The sequence below is a fragment of the Fusarium mangiferae genome (genome assembly GCF_900044065.1).
Source record: "Fusarium mangiferae strain MRC7560 genome assembly, contig: FMAN_scaffold019, whole genome shotgun sequence".
NCBI lineage: Eukaryota > Fungi > Ascomycota > Sordariomycetes > Hypocreales > Nectriaceae > Fusarium > Fusarium mangiferae.
The window spans coordinates 76685-95360 of record NW_024573939.1 but is presented as its reverse complement, the minus strand read 5'-3'; the positions used below and the strand labels follow the sequence as shown (position 1 = coordinate 95360).

The 18676-nt window shown below is 45.4% G+C and overlaps 6 protein-coding genes across 6 annotated transcripts; 2 read left to right on the top strand and 4 right to left on the bottom strand.

The window, feature by feature from the left end:
* Positions 1 to 1440: 1440 nt before the first annotated feature.
* FMAN_16237 (uncharacterized protein) lies at positions 1441 to 2427 on the bottom strand (the record flags this gene model as incomplete). Its single annotated transcript, XM_041824843.1, has 2 exons — positions 1441 to 2355; positions 2425 to 2427. The coding sequence occupies 2 exons, from the start codon at positions 2425 to 2427 to the stop codon at positions 1441 to 1443; spliced, it is 918 nt and encodes a 305-aa protein (XP_041690283.1).
* Positions 2428 to 3516: 1089 nt separating this feature from the next.
* On the top strand, positions 3517 to 5785 carry FMAN_15260 (uncharacterized protein; the record flags this gene model as incomplete). Its single annotated transcript, XM_041824842.1, has 4 exons — positions 3517 to 4788; positions 4839 to 4962; positions 5020 to 5320; positions 5380 to 5785. The coding sequence occupies 4 exons, from the start codon at positions 3517 to 3519 to the stop codon at positions 5783 to 5785; spliced, it is 2103 nt and encodes a 700-aa protein (XP_041690282.1).
* A 255-nt stretch (positions 5786 to 6040) lies between these two features.
* On the bottom strand, positions 6041 to 6514 carry FMAN_15259 (uncharacterized protein; the record flags this gene model as incomplete). Its single annotated transcript, XM_041824841.1, has 1 exon — positions 6041 to 6514. One exon carries the CDS (start codon positions 6512 to 6514, stop codon positions 6041 to 6043), a length of 474 nt encoding a protein of 157 aa, XP_041690281.1.
* A 1809-nt stretch (positions 6515 to 8323) lies between these two features.
* On the bottom strand, positions 8324 to 9078 carry FMAN_15258 (uncharacterized protein; the record flags this gene model as incomplete). The annotated part of the gene is made up of 4 exons (XM_041824840.1): positions 8324 to 8445; positions 8496 to 8593; positions 8751 to 8838; positions 8889 to 9078. The coding sequence occupies 4 exons, from the start codon at positions 9076 to 9078 to the stop codon at positions 8324 to 8326; spliced, it is 498 nt and encodes a 165-aa protein (XP_041690280.1).
* Positions 9079 to 12691: 3613 nt separating this feature from the next.
* On the top strand, positions 12692 to 13423 carry FMAN_15257 (uncharacterized protein; the record flags this gene model as incomplete). The annotated part of the gene is made up of 1 exon (XM_041824839.1): positions 12692 to 13423. One exon carries the CDS (start codon positions 12692 to 12694, stop codon positions 13421 to 13423), a length of 732 nt encoding a protein of 243 aa, XP_041690279.1.
* Positions 13424 to 17162: 3739 nt separating this feature from the next.
* Positions 17163 to 17632, bottom strand: FMAN_15256 (uncharacterized protein; the record flags this gene model as incomplete). The annotated part of the gene is made up of 2 exons (XM_041824838.1): positions 17163 to 17423; positions 17477 to 17632. The coding sequence occupies 2 exons, from the start codon at positions 17630 to 17632 to the stop codon at positions 17163 to 17165; spliced, it is 417 nt and encodes a 138-aa protein (XP_041690278.1).
* Between the last annotated feature and the right edge of the window lie 1044 nt (positions 17633 to 18676).

Genomic DNA, 18676 nt, shown 5'->3' with positions numbered 1-18676 from the left:
TTTATATTATAGCTTCTCTTTTTATATTTTTACCTATAACCTCTTACTTAACCTTAACTAGGGTATTATAATACTTATTTATAACCTTTATATATTTAGCTTATAATCTTATTAGTAAAAATTAATAAACTTTAATTTTAATATATTTATATTTTTAATATATAATTTTTATATCTTTAGATTTAGGCCTTTTATAGAAATGCAATAAGCTATATTATTTAAGCTACTTTTTAGCTAATTTAGAATTATAGAAATATAAATAATAGAATCTATAAGGTAAGTATCTTCTTTAATAGTTATATACCTTAATCTTTATAAATCTATAGAAATAAGGATTAGGTCTTAGGTAGGTATATTAAAGATATCTTATAATATATTAATAATTACTTAATAATATATTATAGTTTAATTTATATTTTACTCCTCTTTTTTAATATTTTATAGACTTTTCTTTAAATAACTTAAAGTTAAGCCTCTTTATATTACCTAACTATTATTAATTAAAGATTAAAGATTATCTTAAGAAATTAATTTAATCTTAAAAGTAAATATTAAGTTTTAAGAATCTATTATTAATATATTAATAATATATTAATAGATATATTTAAAATATAAAAAATAAAGTAAATTTAAAAGAAAATATAAAAAAAAAGCTAATTAAGCCTATACTTTACTTAAAATCTCTAAGGTAGTTAATTAAAATAAGTAACCTATATGCTAGATTGCTTATTAATGCCCTATTAATATAGGCGCTAGTGGGGGCATATGCCAGGTCTTGGCGTTAACCAAGTGGCAGGTTATGTGTATCGACATAGTCATACCAATAGTCTAGATCCCAACCCCTGCTAGCCTCACAATTCTTGGTCGAGAACCTTATCAATGAGAGGCGGGTCGCGGCCCGGTCCCTTAGGTTCAAGCAGTCCTCGTGGCTTGACATACTTTTAACCTATCAAAAGCGCAATAGCTTATCTTCCGCCTTATCTGCCTTGTCCACCTTTCTACTCAAGGCCTGTGTCAAGAATAAATGCCTTTGTCTCGGCTGGTCTCAGCTGTAAATTTGTAATGCAAAATGGTCTTGTGATGAGAATTAGTGTTCCCACTAAAGCTTTACGTCAGCTGGAACATACGCCGTAGCTTTGAACCCAGGATGTTTTTTCTGTATGCCGAACGGCGATTGAATTGTATATTTGTCTCAAGTAGGGAATGCCACTCTTTTAGTTGTAGTGACAGCATCGGCGTGTTGGTGGTACTTGGAGGATGGAGGCACATTCATGATAGAATTGATGGGCTATCACATTGAATAACAAGCTCTGATAAGATTTAGTTAGGGTGCTATGAAACCAGCCCCTTTTTCAGTTCTTGCAAGACTATGTCCACCCAATTCTCGTTTATGCAGTTCCAGATAAACGGAAGTTCTTCTAGGTAGCCACTTCCGCCTAGCTAAACATGGCTACCACCTACAATCGGCTCATCCGGGTAGTAAATCCCAAATAGATTCATACCAATTTTTGTGCCATTTCGGACCGGCAATCCTGCGTGAGCCATTCTCTCATCACGAGTCCCGTTTTGATGCACATTGTGCCATAGTACCGCGTTTCCTTTCTTGGGCTTCACCAAGAGCCCCATGCCAGTTTCAGTTCTTGAAAACTTATCTCCGTCGGCATCCGGACCAACCCCCTTGATATCAGGAAAGTACGTTTCTCCCCCAGTACACTCGTCGCCTATATAGATAAAAGTACTCACCAGTCGATTGAACTTTTTCATACTTCCATCTGGCTGTTTCGCTTCAAGGTGAACTGGCAAGTAATCGTTATGCATTCGGAAGCGCTCCCCGCCCTTATACTTGACGATCTGGAGTCTCTCAGTGTCAGGGTGTTGAAGATTACCTAGCAGTGACTTCAGACGGCTGGCGAGGCAACGGGATACTGGATCTCTATATGATACCATAGCTGATGTAGAGGTACGCCAGGTAGAATTGACCTGAGAAGATATTTTATCCTTCTTGGTGTCGTGTTCGTAGACGTAGGAGGGTGAGAAATCATCTTTTCTGTAGACAGCGTGTGAGAAGTTGCAGATGTTGATATCGCGAGGCCATACTGACGTCTTGTGGAGAAGATGAGCAATCTCATTGTCCTTGACGAACCCATTGATATATATTACCAGTGGGTCCACTGACAAAAGTTCGATGCTATACTCATGCGTACACGCATAGTCATCATCAAGTAGAGGGCTAGCGGCAAATGCGCTGAAAAGGGATAAAGAAGTAGCAGGTATGTAGTTGGAGGCCCATTTCCAAAGATGAAAACAGCTTAAAAGCAGGATACTTGCGGGCACAATAAGCGAAAAGGTGGGCTTCTAATTATTATTAGGCATTAAAAAAGCTCTTTTCAGACCTTGCATATTGCATTACGGGACAGGACTTACCATTTCTTATTCCGTGTTGAAATCGCTGTGTATGTCGTAAGGCGGCTATAGGATGATGAACAAAAACCAGTCGCTCAACTCAGAACGCCAGCTTGGGGAAGCTAGAAGCGCTGACGGTTAAGAAGGTAAGATATTCCTCCTTGATTGTGCACGGCAGTATTAACCGAGTTGACCACGAACCTGGACCCTGACATTTAGACGGAGATTCACATGCCACGCCGGCTGGTAAAGGATAAGCTTGCGGGGTACACAATAGTTCTTAGAATAGGACTCATGCGATAACATATCTATGATGTATCATTTTCAAAGGGGGGTGCCGTTGCGAATGGTTTAGTGTAACACATTTAGTGCTTATAGGGACAGGTCATATCTAGCTTCCTTGCAGACACTTGGAGAGCTGAAAACTTGTCTTTTCATGCAAGCCACTAAAGCTACAGGTTTTACAAATATCAAAGTGGTGGGTTGTAGTCAATCAGCCGGAAGACCGTGAGAGCTGAAAGACCCGAGCTAGCCCATTCAAACTTAAGCCATCTTCCAACCTCGGTGGATAGACTATACTGACGAATTAGAGTACTTAATTAAGCGAGGAAAAGCCAGCACACATATCGTAAGTAGCTCAAAGAGGTTAGGTTTAGATAAAGACATACGGCCGTCATTCAGACCTCCTGCTTTTGTACCGCACTGCAGATGATGGGACGAGCTTCCACGCAGGAAGCAGGGCGTGCACTTATATTTGGCCTCACCTGAACTAATGTAGCATTTTACATGCACTGCCTTGTCGCCCACTATCTTCCATTTATCACATGCCAACAGCTTTTCAAGCATTCGTAAAGCAGTCGTCCAAGCGTAGGCTAGCCGCTAAGATAGCGAGAGTAACTCTCAAACTGCTGGATGATTATCCAGGGTAGTGCTGATAAGGTCGCGTGAACTTCCATTGCGCTTAGAAAGACGTAGTGAACTCGAGTAGCAGGTGTAGGTAAACGCAACCGGTATGTAGTAGCTCCCATCTCATCAGTCCCCATCCATTTTTTAGGGGGCAGCTGGTTTACTACTATCTTTATCTGTTCTTGCCAACTGCTCAAAATTGCCGCTATGGATAGACAGCTACCCCAGTATCCGCCGCGCATGATTGCGGCTACCGAAATTGTGTCAGTTATGGAACGAGCTATAGCCAAGATAACGGCTACGATTGACGAAATCGTGAACGGGACCGATCCGTCTAATGCAACCTTTGAAAGGGTTATTACTCCCTATGTCGCGGCTCATAATTCGTTTCAAGCTGAAATTGGCGTCGTCTTCATGCTCCAATACGCTGCTCCAGAAAAGGTCACTCAAGATGAGGTGTCTAAGGCAGTACGATTGTGGTCTGATGCACTGTCTTCTTGGATGAGTCGCAAAGACTACTTTGCCCTTCTCCAAAGGGTGGAATCAAGAGATCAGTCTATCGACCAGGAGTCAAAGCTTTTGCTGAATGAAATGCTGCTCGACTTTGAAGAGTATGGGCTTGGACGGCTAAATGACGATGAAATGCACCAATTTTTGCATAAGAGTGCCGAAATTGATGATTTGATCATGAGGTTTCAGCGCAACATGGCCCACAATAACAACGGGCTCTGGTTACAAGAAACAGATCTGTGTGGTGTCCCTGAAGAGGCTGTCAACAAGTGGGAGTCCGAGATCAATGATTCAGGATCCTCAAGAAAGTTCGTACCATTTGCAAATGGTGGGACTTCGACATTGGTAACATACGCGAGTACACCAGAGGTCCGTCGTGCAATGTTTGAAGGGGACCACAACAAAATCCCAGAGAACGAATCATTACTCAAGGATATCGTAGTAAAGCGCCATGAGCAGGCAGTCCAACTTGGTCACAAATCACACGCAGCACTTAGGGCCCAAAGGCGGTTACTCAAGTCCCCTGCAGCGATCCGGGACTTCCTGGAGAACTTGAAGCCTGATCTTATGACCCTCGGAAAGGCTGAAATCGATAAGCTCAGCCATTTAGAAGAGGAGGATGACCTCGACGAGAGCAACAACGAGAACAACATACTTGCAGCCTGGGACCACGCTTACTATAGCAAGGTCCGGGAAGAGCAGTTGCAAATAGACCATATGAGGATCTCTGAATATTTTCCGCTTGAGCACGCTGCTGAAGCGATGCTAGGTGTTATGAGTTCATTGTTGGGCCTTCAATTTAATGAAACCAAAAAAGCCGAGCTGGGCTCAGAGTATTTCTGGCACGAGAGTGTCCGAGCGTTTGCGGTATGGGAGGAGAACTATACAAACTTTATCGGATATCTTTTTTTCGACTTGTTGTGGCGCGAAAATAAATATAGAGGCAACCAAAATGTTACGCATCTATGCGTGAGTACCGCGATGCCCTTGCTTGGAGACCTTGCTGACTTGCTTGTTAGGGCTATGAGGAATTAGATGGAAGTAGACGGTGCCCTTCTACTATATTGATGTGCTCGTTTCCAACTGCTAGCGCCGGCCGGCCTGTTTTGCTCAAGCATCGCGAGGTTGTAACCATGTTCCATGGTAAAACCACTCGCTCATTTAACGCGTCCAATTGATCGCTAACTATTCTATATACAGAACTAGGACATGGAATCCATAACCTCGTTTCCAAGACAAAATACGCTCGATTCCATGGGACAAATCTACCCCCCGACTTTGGAGAGATACCAAGCACCCTACTTGAGAATTACTGCTGGATGGCAGACGTGTTGAAGAGGCTGAGCTGTCACTACACAAACCTTAAGCCCGAGTATCTAAGTGACTGGCAATCTCGAAATCCACACACCCCAATTCCTTCTAGAGAAATCCCAGGCGAGCTTATTGACCCGCTCATTAGCAACAGATACATGAATAGGGCGAATTATCATTTGAAACAGTTGTGAGTTTCCTAAGACTTTGCTACTCCCTCGAAGCGAACTAATCCAGCGCTCACTCCAGATCGATCTCTCTTTTCGACCTCGAGATTCACAGTGTAGAGTCTTTGGCAGAGGCGGAAGGCCTCGATCTTCGAGACTTGTTCTATACTCTACGCGAGGATTGCGAGAGCCTTAGCTTCGGTGATCTACGGACCAGAGGCTCTTGGTATGGCACAATACCACATTTAACGGGGGGGTACGATGTTGGGTACTACTCGTACCTTGTATGCACTGCCTTTGCGCAAGACATTTTTCAAACAAGCTTTTCCAAAGCCCCTTGGGACCGGAGAATGTGGGAAAAGTTCAGGTTTGACATTCTTCAGCCTGGAGGGGGCCACCCTGACATGATGGGAGTGTTGAGGGACTTTTTAGGCCGTCAACCAACCCCTGAAGTAATGGTGAAGACTTTAGAGAGTGCCATAGCTTAGTTGCACAAAAGCTTCAAATTATGTCTTAATAGCCTTCCAATAGCCGCTCAAACCCTCTTAGCGGGCCTTCCCTTATCCAACCTCGCACTTAATAATGTTTTTCAGGCTGAAATAAAGCCAGTCTACACAGTACTAGGCATAGGTTGCCGGACTGAATGCCCTCTGAGGTGCAAGGAAATCTGTCGATTCCAGCCCTTCTCAGTTGCCATAAGCAACAATAAGACATACCTAAAGATACATACACACCCGGTGGCTTCATTCTGGATAAGTCCACTTCTTGTCCCACGAAAAGATGTTCAAGCCCAACTTTTGCCCAGACTTGACGGGCAGGGAAGCGTGGCGTACGTCTGGATGGAACGACCCATTTGGGTACATGTTCTCCCAGAAGACAGCGGCGCCTTTTGTCGGTTTGAAAGTAACACCGGAATACTCCTCATCATCGCAATCGATGACGTCGCACCAAGCTGAGTCTTCTGGGCGCTTGAGTAGGGGAAAGTTTGTTCCGCCACCTGTGAAATCATCGTTCAAATAAACCATAAATGTCGTCACTCTGTTTCCTAAGTTCATCCTCCCATCATAGTCCTCATGCCAGGCAAAAAAGCCATTGACGTGATATTTCTGGGCCTTCATACGCTCAACGTAGGTGCTATTGCCGCGCCACCCCTGCAGCTTCTTTGCTCTATAGGCAATACCTTTGGTGATGGCATCTTTACGTGGAATTGTCGCCATTTCTGATATGCGTATGGTTGTGTCCACGAAGGCCTCACCGTTTGGGTATATCTTTGAAGTCTCCCAGTTGCCGTTACTTCGGAAGGGAGGAAAAAGTAATTAGCCTTTAGCAGTACAACGCCTTTCTCGGGGCCTTTACCTGAGTTTGATAACATGATCGATTTCCTCCCCAGACATAAAGTTACTGATGTGCATGATAAAAGGGTCTCTTGAGAATATCTGCACTTGGTAAGCATGGTCCTGTGTAGGCAAGGACATCCAGCTAAGTGGCCGGATAACCATCCCAGATAGATTGGGTGCAAGGAGCCAAGACAAGACAAGACCCAAGAAGATAACCGCAACAAAGCCAAGCCTCGCGATTGTAAAAGACATTCTAAAGGTTTGAAAACGAATACTGAGCAGTGGTTTAAAGAATGTTCTCAACTGATTCCAGAGGATAGTTTGTGTGAGAGAAAAGAAGAAGAAAAGACATTCCTGTATGGTCGAGGGTGTATACAGATAAAGAGGGGAGGCGCAATGACATGGACTGGTATGGAGTAGACCGCGGGGTTAGCTTCCCCTCTTTTCCGGTTCTACAAGGAGTCTTGGAGAGAGGGGTGCCTGGAGGGTGTATGCTGTCTGAATGTCTGGGAGCGAATACGTTTGGGAATCTGTGCGTTACGCTAATTTGGTGTGCCCAATAAATATTTATGCCGCTAGCTTAAAACCGTGTAACTAATTTGGGGGCTGATAAGGGAATTCTGGTTGTGGCCTAGTGTCGAGGTCCTTGTTAGCTGGCAGTGCAATTGGTATTTCTGCATGCCGTAACTTGCCTACTTCACGCCAGTTATGGCACTCTCTTTACTTTTAGCAAAGCCTTAATTTTTAAAACATTTATAACTTATTTAATAAAGCTTTATTTAATTAAAAACTTAATCTTAATTATAATTAAATCTTTAATAGATAAGCTTTTTTACTTAATATTAATAATCTATTTAAGTTTTCTTTATAATTACTACTTACTGCTTAACTTATTATTAAAAATAATAAGCGTTTGTCTTTTTTTATAAATTTACTATGATATGTATTTAGGATACACAACAAGAATACAAGGTGGCTGTTGGTTGTTCTCACTCAAGAGATGGCGGAGTTCCGGCATGCGGGATAGAGGGTAGCTTTAGTCCCCTGCACATTCTCTTGAACAGTATGGTGGCATTCTTACCACCAGCGGCGTATACTTTCCTGAAGTCTCTCCATGCACCGAGCCACCTAGTGAACTTCTTTATCATCCTTTTCCTCATCTGCACTGAAGGGATGAGTCCAGAATCGCCACTAAGTCGACGAGGAAGGATCGCATCCCATTTCGTCAGTCCGTATATTAATTTTCGATCTGAGTGAGATTGTCGTGGCCGTTGAGGAACACCTATACCAATTCAAGAGATTTCATCCATTTGTAGCTCAACAAAAGGAGGATATCAACCATATCGCTCGACCTCATCCCCAAACAACTCTCACGGACAAAATGGAGCGACACCATGTGACCCCCATATCTCTGATCACAGATCTCTGATCGATTCAAAACAGAGACTCTACTATCAGTGCACTAGCCTCAATTCACCAGCTCTGCAAACAATTTTATCGCCAAATAAAAATGTTGTTATTGAATAGGTGGTGAGAAAGTAAGGTGGTGTAGTAGCCAGCAATATCGCTCTGCTACACGTCTTTTCCAAGACGTGAAGCCTTCAACGCCAAAATCATCTTCTGTTTTCTTTTTACTCTGCCGAACATCGTCCATACCTAGAACGAGATCATCTATTTTCTACGCGTGCCTCATTCGTCATCGTCGCCGGTGAGATCAACCAGAGATCTGCCATCTGGCATTTTCGCCTCCTCATATGTCATCTTTGCCTGGACACTTGAGTCCAATTCATGTTTCTTGGGTCCCTCGGGAGCTAAGCTTTGTGAGTATTACTGGTTCAAAACCTTTGGGTCTTGGACTTACAATGAGCGCCGTACTTGTAGACAAACTCACACAAATACCTGAGGATGGTGCCTCCAGGCCTCTTACGGTCGGTGTCGTCAGTATCCTCATTATTGAACCTGCTACCGTTAGACTTTGCATAGCATGGAGTAGATATCGACCCATGTAGTCCCATGAGTTAAGCCCTCGCCGTGTAAGATGGTGGCCTTGTGAGCCAGTTCCATCTCGGGTCGCATGGGAGGTGTTGTTACTTCATATGTAACCGATTTCTCTGACGTGACAGCACAGACTGTAAGACGGATGGTTCCCATAGTCTGCACACGACCCATATCTGCCTCGGTCTTGTCATTGTCACGGTCCTCGACTGAGATCAAGTTAGTATAAGACTTAAAACTATTCAGTCCATGTACAAACCTGAGAGAATGTCTGAGAATACTGGGTATTCTCGCTTTGTAGTGCCATCTTGCGTTTTGACACGTGTAGAGTTCCATTTTTGGGTCTCATGGTTCTGAAGGTCGACTAGAAATCTGTTGTAGAAAGTCCCTTCAATATAGATTTCGATTCCAATGCCTCCAGTCATATCAGGGAGACTACTGGTCTTCATATCGGGACTTAAGGCGAGGGAGACCCCGAATTGGCAGCCCGACTTAGACACTATGTAGCTGTGTCTGGTAGGAAGGGGGGCATCTTCCGATCCTGTAGGACCGGCCTTATGCTTGTCCGATTTGATGTCTCCCTCACTGGCCTCTGTCGTTATGTTTCATTCAAACGGCCATTCCTCAGTGGGCAGGCCATTGACAAGAATCCTGACCTCGATGCCAGGAACGCCGGGGAGAACGGCCATGGAAGGGCGGAATTGCCAAACGTAGAGATAGGTAGAAGGGCAGGACTGTAGTGAATAAGTGAAGTGAATTTGAGGTGATAAGAGATGAGAGAAGAAGAGAAGAAACATGAAATGGTTAGGCCGGCGAGAAAACTCTTCATTGTGATTGTTCTACAGCGCAAGCTTGTGTCACGTATTGCTCATGACTGTTGGTTGAAGTTGCATTGTTATGTGGGGAATCAGAGACACTGCTGCCTCAGTTAGTCAGCCACAACGAACTACAGTGAGATAAGATCATCTTAAGACAAGCTGCTCATTTTATTGAAGGAAACAGCGTTCCCATTACGCCACCAAAGCAATGCTATCGAATACACCAGGGGTCTGAGTAAACTCATCAGAGTTTGTTTGTAACATTACTGCTTTCTTCCTGAGCCGTGAACCTGGAAGGCATGTTCGACTTTGCTCTTTTAACTTCGACCAACGTTCTCACCCAAAGCCCGCTGCCATGTTGTAAGCACGCCCTGCCACGCTTCAGCCTTCCGTGGGGCTTGTAACAATAGCTTGAGTAAGATCTGTACAACGTTTCCCTCACCACATTGCACGTTATACAGTATCTCCGATAAGTGAATTGCTTTCAGCAGAAAATTGAGAAAAACGACCATTAAGGATATATGTGCTGGTCAACCTGATAATAATCGGCGACACCCGTTACAGCCTCAGATCGAAGATCCCGGTTGCCGTTCGAGATCTGATCAATAGCATCATATCCCTTCCAACACATACTTCAGTATCCTCTGCCTTATTGGTTTCTTTTTACTTTGGGCACTAAACATAAATCCCGGTGGTCAGATCCGGGTTATGCGTGGTTAAGCATAATGACTCGGTCCGGGACATTCTTAGCTTGGGGATCAAGATGCCAGACTCAACAGCACAAGAAGACACTATTGTCTTGTTGGATATTCATAACCTCTTAATGCTGCTACATCAGCCTATACAGCCCGATGCTGCTCACGATGCTGAGCACAAACGAGTCCAAGCATGGATTCGTGCTGCGCAACAACTCGAGACCATCACCCACCTTTGTGGTGGTAGAGCTTCTCAATAACCCAGTCTCGTGCGAACAACTGTGCTGAATCAATAACAGGCACTGAAAAAAAGATTTCAACTGACCCCAATGCCGCCGTTGAGTTTTAAGAGCTCTTGATACACGATATGATTCACAAAACAGTCCACACAATTGAGTGCCGTTCATGCTTTCACCACGCTGTTCCCCAGATGGCCAAGATGGGTTCAGCGGCACTTGAATCGGGTCTCGATGAAGCAACTAAGCGCAGCATCAAGTCGTAGAGAATGCACATGATGGTATCGTTGAACATCAAGAGCAACTTGAGGGCCAGCATGTGAACAAAAACAGGTCTGATACCGGGAATAAACCTGCCTTAGATGGTGTTAAATCATTGGCTGGGACAGCCGCCAGGATTCAAAACGTGCTCTTATCTATCGTCTCGAACGGGCCAGGGGCATGTAAAGACTCTGGCATATTTATTCACGGAAGCATGCCCGGCATCTCAATGCATTCGATGTCCCTCACCGCGCTCCGTATCGTCCACAGAGGCGGCCTCCCCATAGCACAGCAATAAATCTGAACAGAGCCCTCTTGTCGAAGAAAGCACGATTCACGACGACAGACACATGGCAGACTGTCGAGATAATCCAGGAGATCGAGTCATAGTAATAATGGAAGTACATACGAGTGTTTATACCATTGTATTCGCTCCCTAATGTGTTAAATAAACACCTTCCGACGTCGCTCTCATATGCAAAGGAGCGAACAAATTGTGACCTTGCACGCTCGAGCACCGACGTGCTACCCCTCAGGTCAACCATCTTTCTTGCTAAAGATTAGAACCCCGGGGACGACTGTCAATCACTGAGATATGCTGCACGCTGAAATGAAGTGACAGGAATCTTCACTTCTGCAAAAGTGCTCCTACTGAATTGGGTGCCCTTGAGGTCTCATAAGCTTACTTCCTAAGCAAGGGCTATTTAAAGCAATGAGAAGATTTAAGGATTAAACTATAAACTAAAAAAGATATCTGTTTGCCGATTTATCCGTTAGGTTAAGGCCTTTAAAGCTAATGGCGCCATAGCTATCTCTGAAAATGGTCGAGTCAGTTTAACAGTGCTCTGCTTGCTCCCCATTTTGAGTTCAGAAGTGGCGTTTCGTATGTCACAAGCAATTATAAACTGTAGTTAGCCTTACGAATATAAATCAGCGAAGCCAGCCTGATACTTTAACACTGAAGCATTCTACTAAAAGCGTCAAGGCTTGCAAGCCATCTAAAATCAAGAATAGTCCCACAGCAGAGCTCCAGCTAAGGCAGGACAAATCCTTTATAAAGTGGACTGAAAGAAATAATGATTTTCCCCTTTTAATACCAAGCATACCACAGGAAGATGCAGGCCACACACATACATGACAGACAGCGATTATTATGACTCTCCACACTGGACTGGACCGGTACCTCCAGTAGCTTTCCTTTGCTCGCCACTGGAAGTCTTATGATAATCAATGGGCGCTGCTCTCGAGGTCACGGACTCAGTGCCGATGCGCCCATGTGTGTCGGTTCGCAGTTGTCTATACAGAGCTGGACCGATATCGCTGGCATTCAACTTTCGCTTCTCAGCACCGTATTACTGTCCCGTATCTCATCAATAACACTTTCCACGTGTTTTACAAAAACTGTCGAAACCACAGGAATGCGACTAGATCGTCTGCTTAATTCCCTCTCATCAGCCCCGCTCTCCCGCTCAACTTAGAGGTTCGAGGAAAGCCATCCTACTCCGATGTCTAGCCTTTCTGCTCGCAGCACTCGTGAGCATTCTCTACAAGGTCTCCTTCGTTACTGTCGATGTAGAAAGCATGCCCGCAATTCCAAAAGGGGATATGTACTACAATTACAACTCTGATGGTTATCCTGATGCTGACACCAGCTATGCTGAAATAGGTGAGTCGGACATGCCCCGAGAGTACAACTATGCTTTGGGAGAAGGGGTACCGTCCACCATACTCTCGGCAAACCTCATTGACTTCATTACTGTCAACAATGGGTCCGTGATTATCGTGAGCGACCCAGGCATGGCCTTTGAGCGTAGGCAAACCACCGATCTAATCATAGGTCCCAAGGTGAATGCAACAAGACTCACAAGAGTTATCAATGGCACGGTGCAATCACGCAAACCCTTAATATACCTTCGGAGCTCGTTCTATATCCTGCGCGCAATTGGCGACTTTGATGCTATCAAGTGGCCTCTTGTTAAGTCAACGCCATACAACAACGGGGTACGCATCGACTATGCCCCTTTGAACTCAACCAACTTTGATGGGGGCATCATGGACATTACCTCCTTGACCAATGGATCAATGCAGGCTTGGGTCTCCGGGCATCCACTTGCTTCCCAGCGACAAGCGGGCAAAAAGGGCATCTACCACTACAGAGTTACCGTTGATATGCGATACTGTTATGGTTATATCAGCTGGTCAGACTCGGTTACTTATGGCCATTTTCAAATAGAGGAGCCAACGAATATTCAATGCCAGGTTTTCCCTTTTAATGTGGCTACCTGGAACAAGACACAATGGGCATTCAACGCAAAAACGTTTATCCAGGCAGCCCTTGCTGGAAAGACCACTGATGACAGTTTCTGGACGACTGCGATGCCCTTAATTCCAATCGTTAGTGATCACTCATCTATCCACAGAGTGTTTGGTCCGCCGACAGAGCGGAAACCACGGTGTAGCACAATCCCTTCAGACTCATTTGCAATTGCTGAGGGTGTAATAAGGGCATCGAGGACGGGCATGACGGCTTTGGGAATGGCACTCCAGGGGCTGGTAATCGTGACGGCCATCATGGCCCTATGCTTGATTGTCTGGCCGAGACTGCCACTACTTACAGAGTGGCCTGTACAGTGGCTTGCTTTGGCAGAAGGTTTAGATCATGCTGCAGTAAAGGAAGCAGTGAAAGGAGGGATCACAGCATCTAGTGTTGAGTCCAGCGCTGTCGTGTTTCTGTCATTATCCCATGGAGGGAGCAACGAGGTGCGTCTAACAGGTGTCAGGTGATAGTCCTCTTGGCGCGTTGACTCGGTCAACGAGACTGTGTCGGGATAAGGCATGGTATGGTCTTCATGAGCCTTTCAGTATGCCTGGATCTTCATTTGGTAACCAACTATCTCTTCGAATGACTTCAGGTACAATCCTCAGCGTGGAATTCGCGTAACCAAGTATACCGAAACTAATAAATACAGCCAACGATACCAAGATCAAGCAAGGTTCAACTGATAGGATGGTTCATAAGATATCAGGGAGAGATCGAGTAGTTCATAGCATCATGCCTGGCGAGCCCCAAGGAAGTCTGGGTCTATGCCCATAACTGCGCCCCTACAAGATGTTCCATAGTGAGGCGATATAGGGTGCTCTATGCTATATGCCAATTGAGGTGGATAGAAAGTAAGCTCAACAGACTCGGAAATGGGCGTGCTGAATGATTCGAGTTGATACCTGAAATTGGATGGGTAGCCGGGATTCAGTCATCAAACTCCAACTGGAAGGCGTTGGCTTGACATCCGAATTCGGACCTTTCGATATCAGATTTGTGAACTCTAGTGCGTTGCACCTGATATGCATGATCTGAATCACCAAGCTCAATATGCCCAAAGGTTTGCCTTCAACGCTGTGGTACGGTGATCCCAGGTACGGTCTTGTTCAGAAACACCGAAGTCAGCGTTTGAATCATGGGTGGGAAGTTGGACGTGGAACAGTTATGAGGATGGCATAGAGAAGTCTCGGTACCGAGCTGGCATGACAGTCGATGAGATACAGTGATCACATGGTCCTTCTACAGAATTCTTGAGTCAAGAAGTCCAACTTCGAGTCATCATTTTTCATCCTTAGGCCCATCGAAAGGCGGGTAGCGATGGCTATTAGGGCGGAAGAGCTGGCGTACCGGCGCCGATACACTCTATGATTGATGGAGATAAGGGCTTGAACGTGGGGAACTGTGGGATTCTCAAACCCTGAAGGACAATAGTTTCTGCTCTGGAAATCAGTTCGTTTCCGCAACCAAAAGTCCCCGGGCCGAGGTCGCGGTAGACAGAGACAGAGACGACGACAATGATAGAAATTAAAACAACTTTGTTTATATATTTTTTTGGTATTGATCCATGACTAGAGCACCATGTAGGAATGAGAAAATGAGTATGTGGCGTATGCGTGCGAAGAATTGATGGCGACCTGCTCTGAAGGTATATAATGACTTGTCGCTTGCCCGGGATCAGAAATAGAGGTTTCTTAAATCAGCTTGTTAGGAATATCGGCTCGAGTCTCCGATTTCCGATCCTTGCGTGAGGGAGGCTCGGTACTCATTGCATATGGCCTTCTTGAGATGGTTGAGCCTGAACAGCAATACTAGGCTCTCTCGGAAATCCAAGCCTGACTCGTGCACTCTGACAGCCCAATGGCATGGCAGGTGTGGTCAATCGCGACAGTGGCCAGTGGAAGGCTTATCTTGGCAGAGGTTATACACAAACGATTACTAGCCTGCTGCGCCGACATGGAACAAAATGAAATGAAACTAAAGATGAACTTAACTCGGGACCCAAGCGCTGGATAAGGCTTGTTGAGTAGATATAAGACGGAAAATGATACGGAAAATCTATGTGTATGTTAGTCTTCGACGGGTGGTCCATTCAACTGGTAGCTTAAACAAGCACCGCTTAGTATATAACAGTGTTGAGCACCGAGGCGGACCAGTAAGTCATGTCTAGAACGGTCAACGCTGGAAATGCACTGAGAGTATGCGCCGTGGGAGCCCATCCCAAAACATAACCTAAAAGACCACCATCAGGGACACAATCCCAGCTTTGATCTGAACGGAAGCGTCGTTAACTGTGCACATGCCGCCCATGCTCATCAGAGCGGATGCGTGAATTGAAACACATGCAAGAACTTGGAATCTGTAGTCCAGTCAGCGTTATAATTTTCGATGAAGGCATTGGAATAAAAAAACCCACCTTCAGTCCAACCTATCCGTTAAAATCATAGCCAGCAGCGACGTGCAACTGTTGACGACTGCACCAACCATCATAACAGTAAATCGGTTGGTGATAACAAGTGACTTGACAAGAAGGGCGCCATAGATAGACATAAATACGTGCCAAGTGGATTGTAATAAGAAATTGGCCCCTACCGTAACCTAGGTATGCTTGCGATGCTGCGACTTGAAGATGTTGAGGAATGAGCCGGTCTTTGTCCGGTATTCTTTCTCGACGGCCATCAAAATACTCTTGCCTATCGGTAGTTTGTCCTTGGACTTTATACAGATTTAGGAATCAGAGCCATTCGAACAGTCGCGTATCGCTACTAGTATTATGGCGTCCTTCGGCGTATTACTGTGTCAGTGTCAAGTTGAGCATCCTTAGCTGCCGTCAACGCAATGAGACACGGCAGTCGGAGCACTGACAAAGCTATTACCGAATGGGGAATGGCATCGGAAATGAAATGCTGGCTGCGTGGGGGCCGCAGCATTCGGAGGACCGAGGAAGCTATTGTAGGAGGGGCATTCCCTTATTGGATAAACAGCCAAATCCATACACTAGGCGACAAAAGAAGGCTATCTCAATCGCAAATTAACTTGTACGCTCAACCAGTTTCGCCCCTCGATCAAAATCTGCTCGTCTTACTAGCTGCTTCGTTCGCCCCAGCATAACCTGCAGTCAGCGCATGTCGCCAGGGAAAAACAGCCTGCTTCTTATTGCTGATGATCTCGGCCGTGAGCGGGTGGGATATTATGGTGGTGAGAGTTGCGTCACAACCATCGTAAATGGCCTCGCGGCATCGGGGGCCAGGTTCGACATGGCATGCACTAGCACAGCGTCGTCGTGCAGTGGAAGCAGGACTGTCATCTACACTGGCCTACATATCCACGAGACGGGCAGCAACGGCTCCAGAACCTTTGACAATGTCGAGACTGCACCGTTGCTCTTCGAAAAGATCGGCTATAAAACTGGTATTCTGGTCAAAGTCCATGTCAGCCCGGACAACTCATTTTCTTCTTCTTTGATCAACGTCGAAAGAATGTCGTATTCCAATTTCTTACTGCTAATTTTAAGGCGCTGTATATAATCAGCATCTCTTTGAAAGGTTTACGCATTCAACGAGTAGTGAATGGCTAGAACAGCTAGCTTCGGAATTGCCACATATAACATCTCAAGTCGTGCAACGGGAAATTCAAGAAAGCACAATGGTATACGATGAACACCAGTATACGTAAGTCTAATAATGCCCAAGTTCAAGAAATGTAAGCAGTGGAGGGATATGCGGCGAGGTTGTCCTTGGAGACTCCTTGGCCGCAGTTCTATGGCGAATATTGTCAATCGCGAGAGAGGGAAAGGCAATTGGGCACCATCAGGACATGTATGGACTACCCAAGATATCACATAGCTCCATCATCCTTGGAGGTACCCTCCGGCTCTCATGCTTTCCTTCAGTTCCTCCAATCTTTCAGGCCGTGTCCGGCAGGCTACCACTCGCCCAAGCCCTTCCAGTATCATCGACAACACCCAGTCACCACACAAGCATGGCTTGGTTCTCCTTATCGTATTTTTAGTTGTCATCCCATATCACGTCCTGTGCGCCTCCCTGTCGATGGCATCAATCTGCCCCTGAGACCGATGACGACGTTTATGATAGTGCTCACCCGTCTCCGTCTTAATTTACTTGTTCGAAAACGTAAACCGATTGTGACAGACTGTTAAAGTTGAAGAGATATACTCTTACATTATATGAGCGGTTCAGAAAACAATCAATAGGCATAAGATGCAGCACCAAGGACAAGTAGGCAGCAAATGATTGCGCTCACGAGAATGGTAGTAGTAGTTAGTTCTGGCAGCCCTAGTGCATCCCACTTCTCCTGCTGAACACGCTCCTGTATCTTCAAGATCTCGTGAAAGGTGAGTTCAGAGGGCAAGTCTTCAGCTGGGCAGCCAAGAAATGAGGCAAGAATCTCATGCCCGACGGAGCTCTCGGCGACTGTTTGTGTGTCTCCATTGCGGTTTCGGTTCTCCTTTTCAAAATTAGCTGATTCTCAAGTGAACAATACGATGGTAGTGGCTATACGCGCTCCATAACATCTTCAATCTCTTGGGCTAGGGATTTCTTTCCGATATTTCGAATTGCACCTTCACCATCAGAAGACACGGTTGATATAACAGACTCAGTGGGGGACTGAGGTGCCTGTTCGTTCTCGCCCTCAGCGGCGCTGGAAGGAGCCATTGCAGGATGTATGGCGTTAGTGCCACAAGAGGATGATCTCTCTGTTGCAGGTAATACGAGATGGTGTAAGTATGTGCGACTGTAGATGTGATGGTAAAGTCAGAAAGCTGAGAGAAGATCAGCCTGAAAGGTGTCTGCTGAGGTGTAGAAGAAAGAGTTAAGGAGAGTTGCTCGAAAGGGGGAGGGGTAGGGATCCAAGGCTGCACATCTGCCTGACGATACGTGTCATTTTACCGATTGTTTGTTCGCCGCAAATTCACGGAGCTACGCATCACCTAGAAGTTACCCAAGCTGCAGGTTGACAAAGGTTCCAATACGTGAATATGATACGTCAGTTGTTGACCGGAAATGACTCCATTACTTTTTCGATAAGCACCAGCCAAATTCACTCCATGGTTCTGAAATGACTGTTCCTTTTTACATACCTGGACTTTCGTGGTGACGTCAGCGCGCAAGTTCGTTCCTTCAAATCACCAGACGATAGAAGCACGGTTGCGCCATTAGCGAGGTTATAGCTGTTTTAAGAACAGAAACATCATCAAAGAGATTGGAAAGGTCTGAAGACAGTATTTCGATAAATGGTCCCATGCCCCAAAACGCGACTTATGAAATACAGTTTTATGCTTCTCATAGTTCAGCTGATTGTGCGTTTAACAGACTGAGTATTGGGTTTCTCCTAAGCACTTTGACGTAGGTTCGCTTCGCCCCTGCAAATAGGCCACTAGTTTACCTAGCTCCAAGGCTTGGCAAGGCTCAGAACATTCAATCGTCGCTTTTATTTCATTTTATTAAATCACTTAGACGCAGCAAACCTTAGAGAGCCTTGCAGGACCTTTTAGTCACGCCGTAGCGCCATCGGAGTGGGCCTTGGGCAATTGTGTTGGGTAGCTGGTATACTGCACGGACTGACTTTGATGAGAGTGTGATCTTGAGTTGATAGACCCTACAGCTGATGGCTCACATCACGCGCCTCACACGCCATCGGAGTGGGCAATCTCCAGCCCCTGCATGGCTTTGCAACTCTCTACACCGTCTCACCTTGTT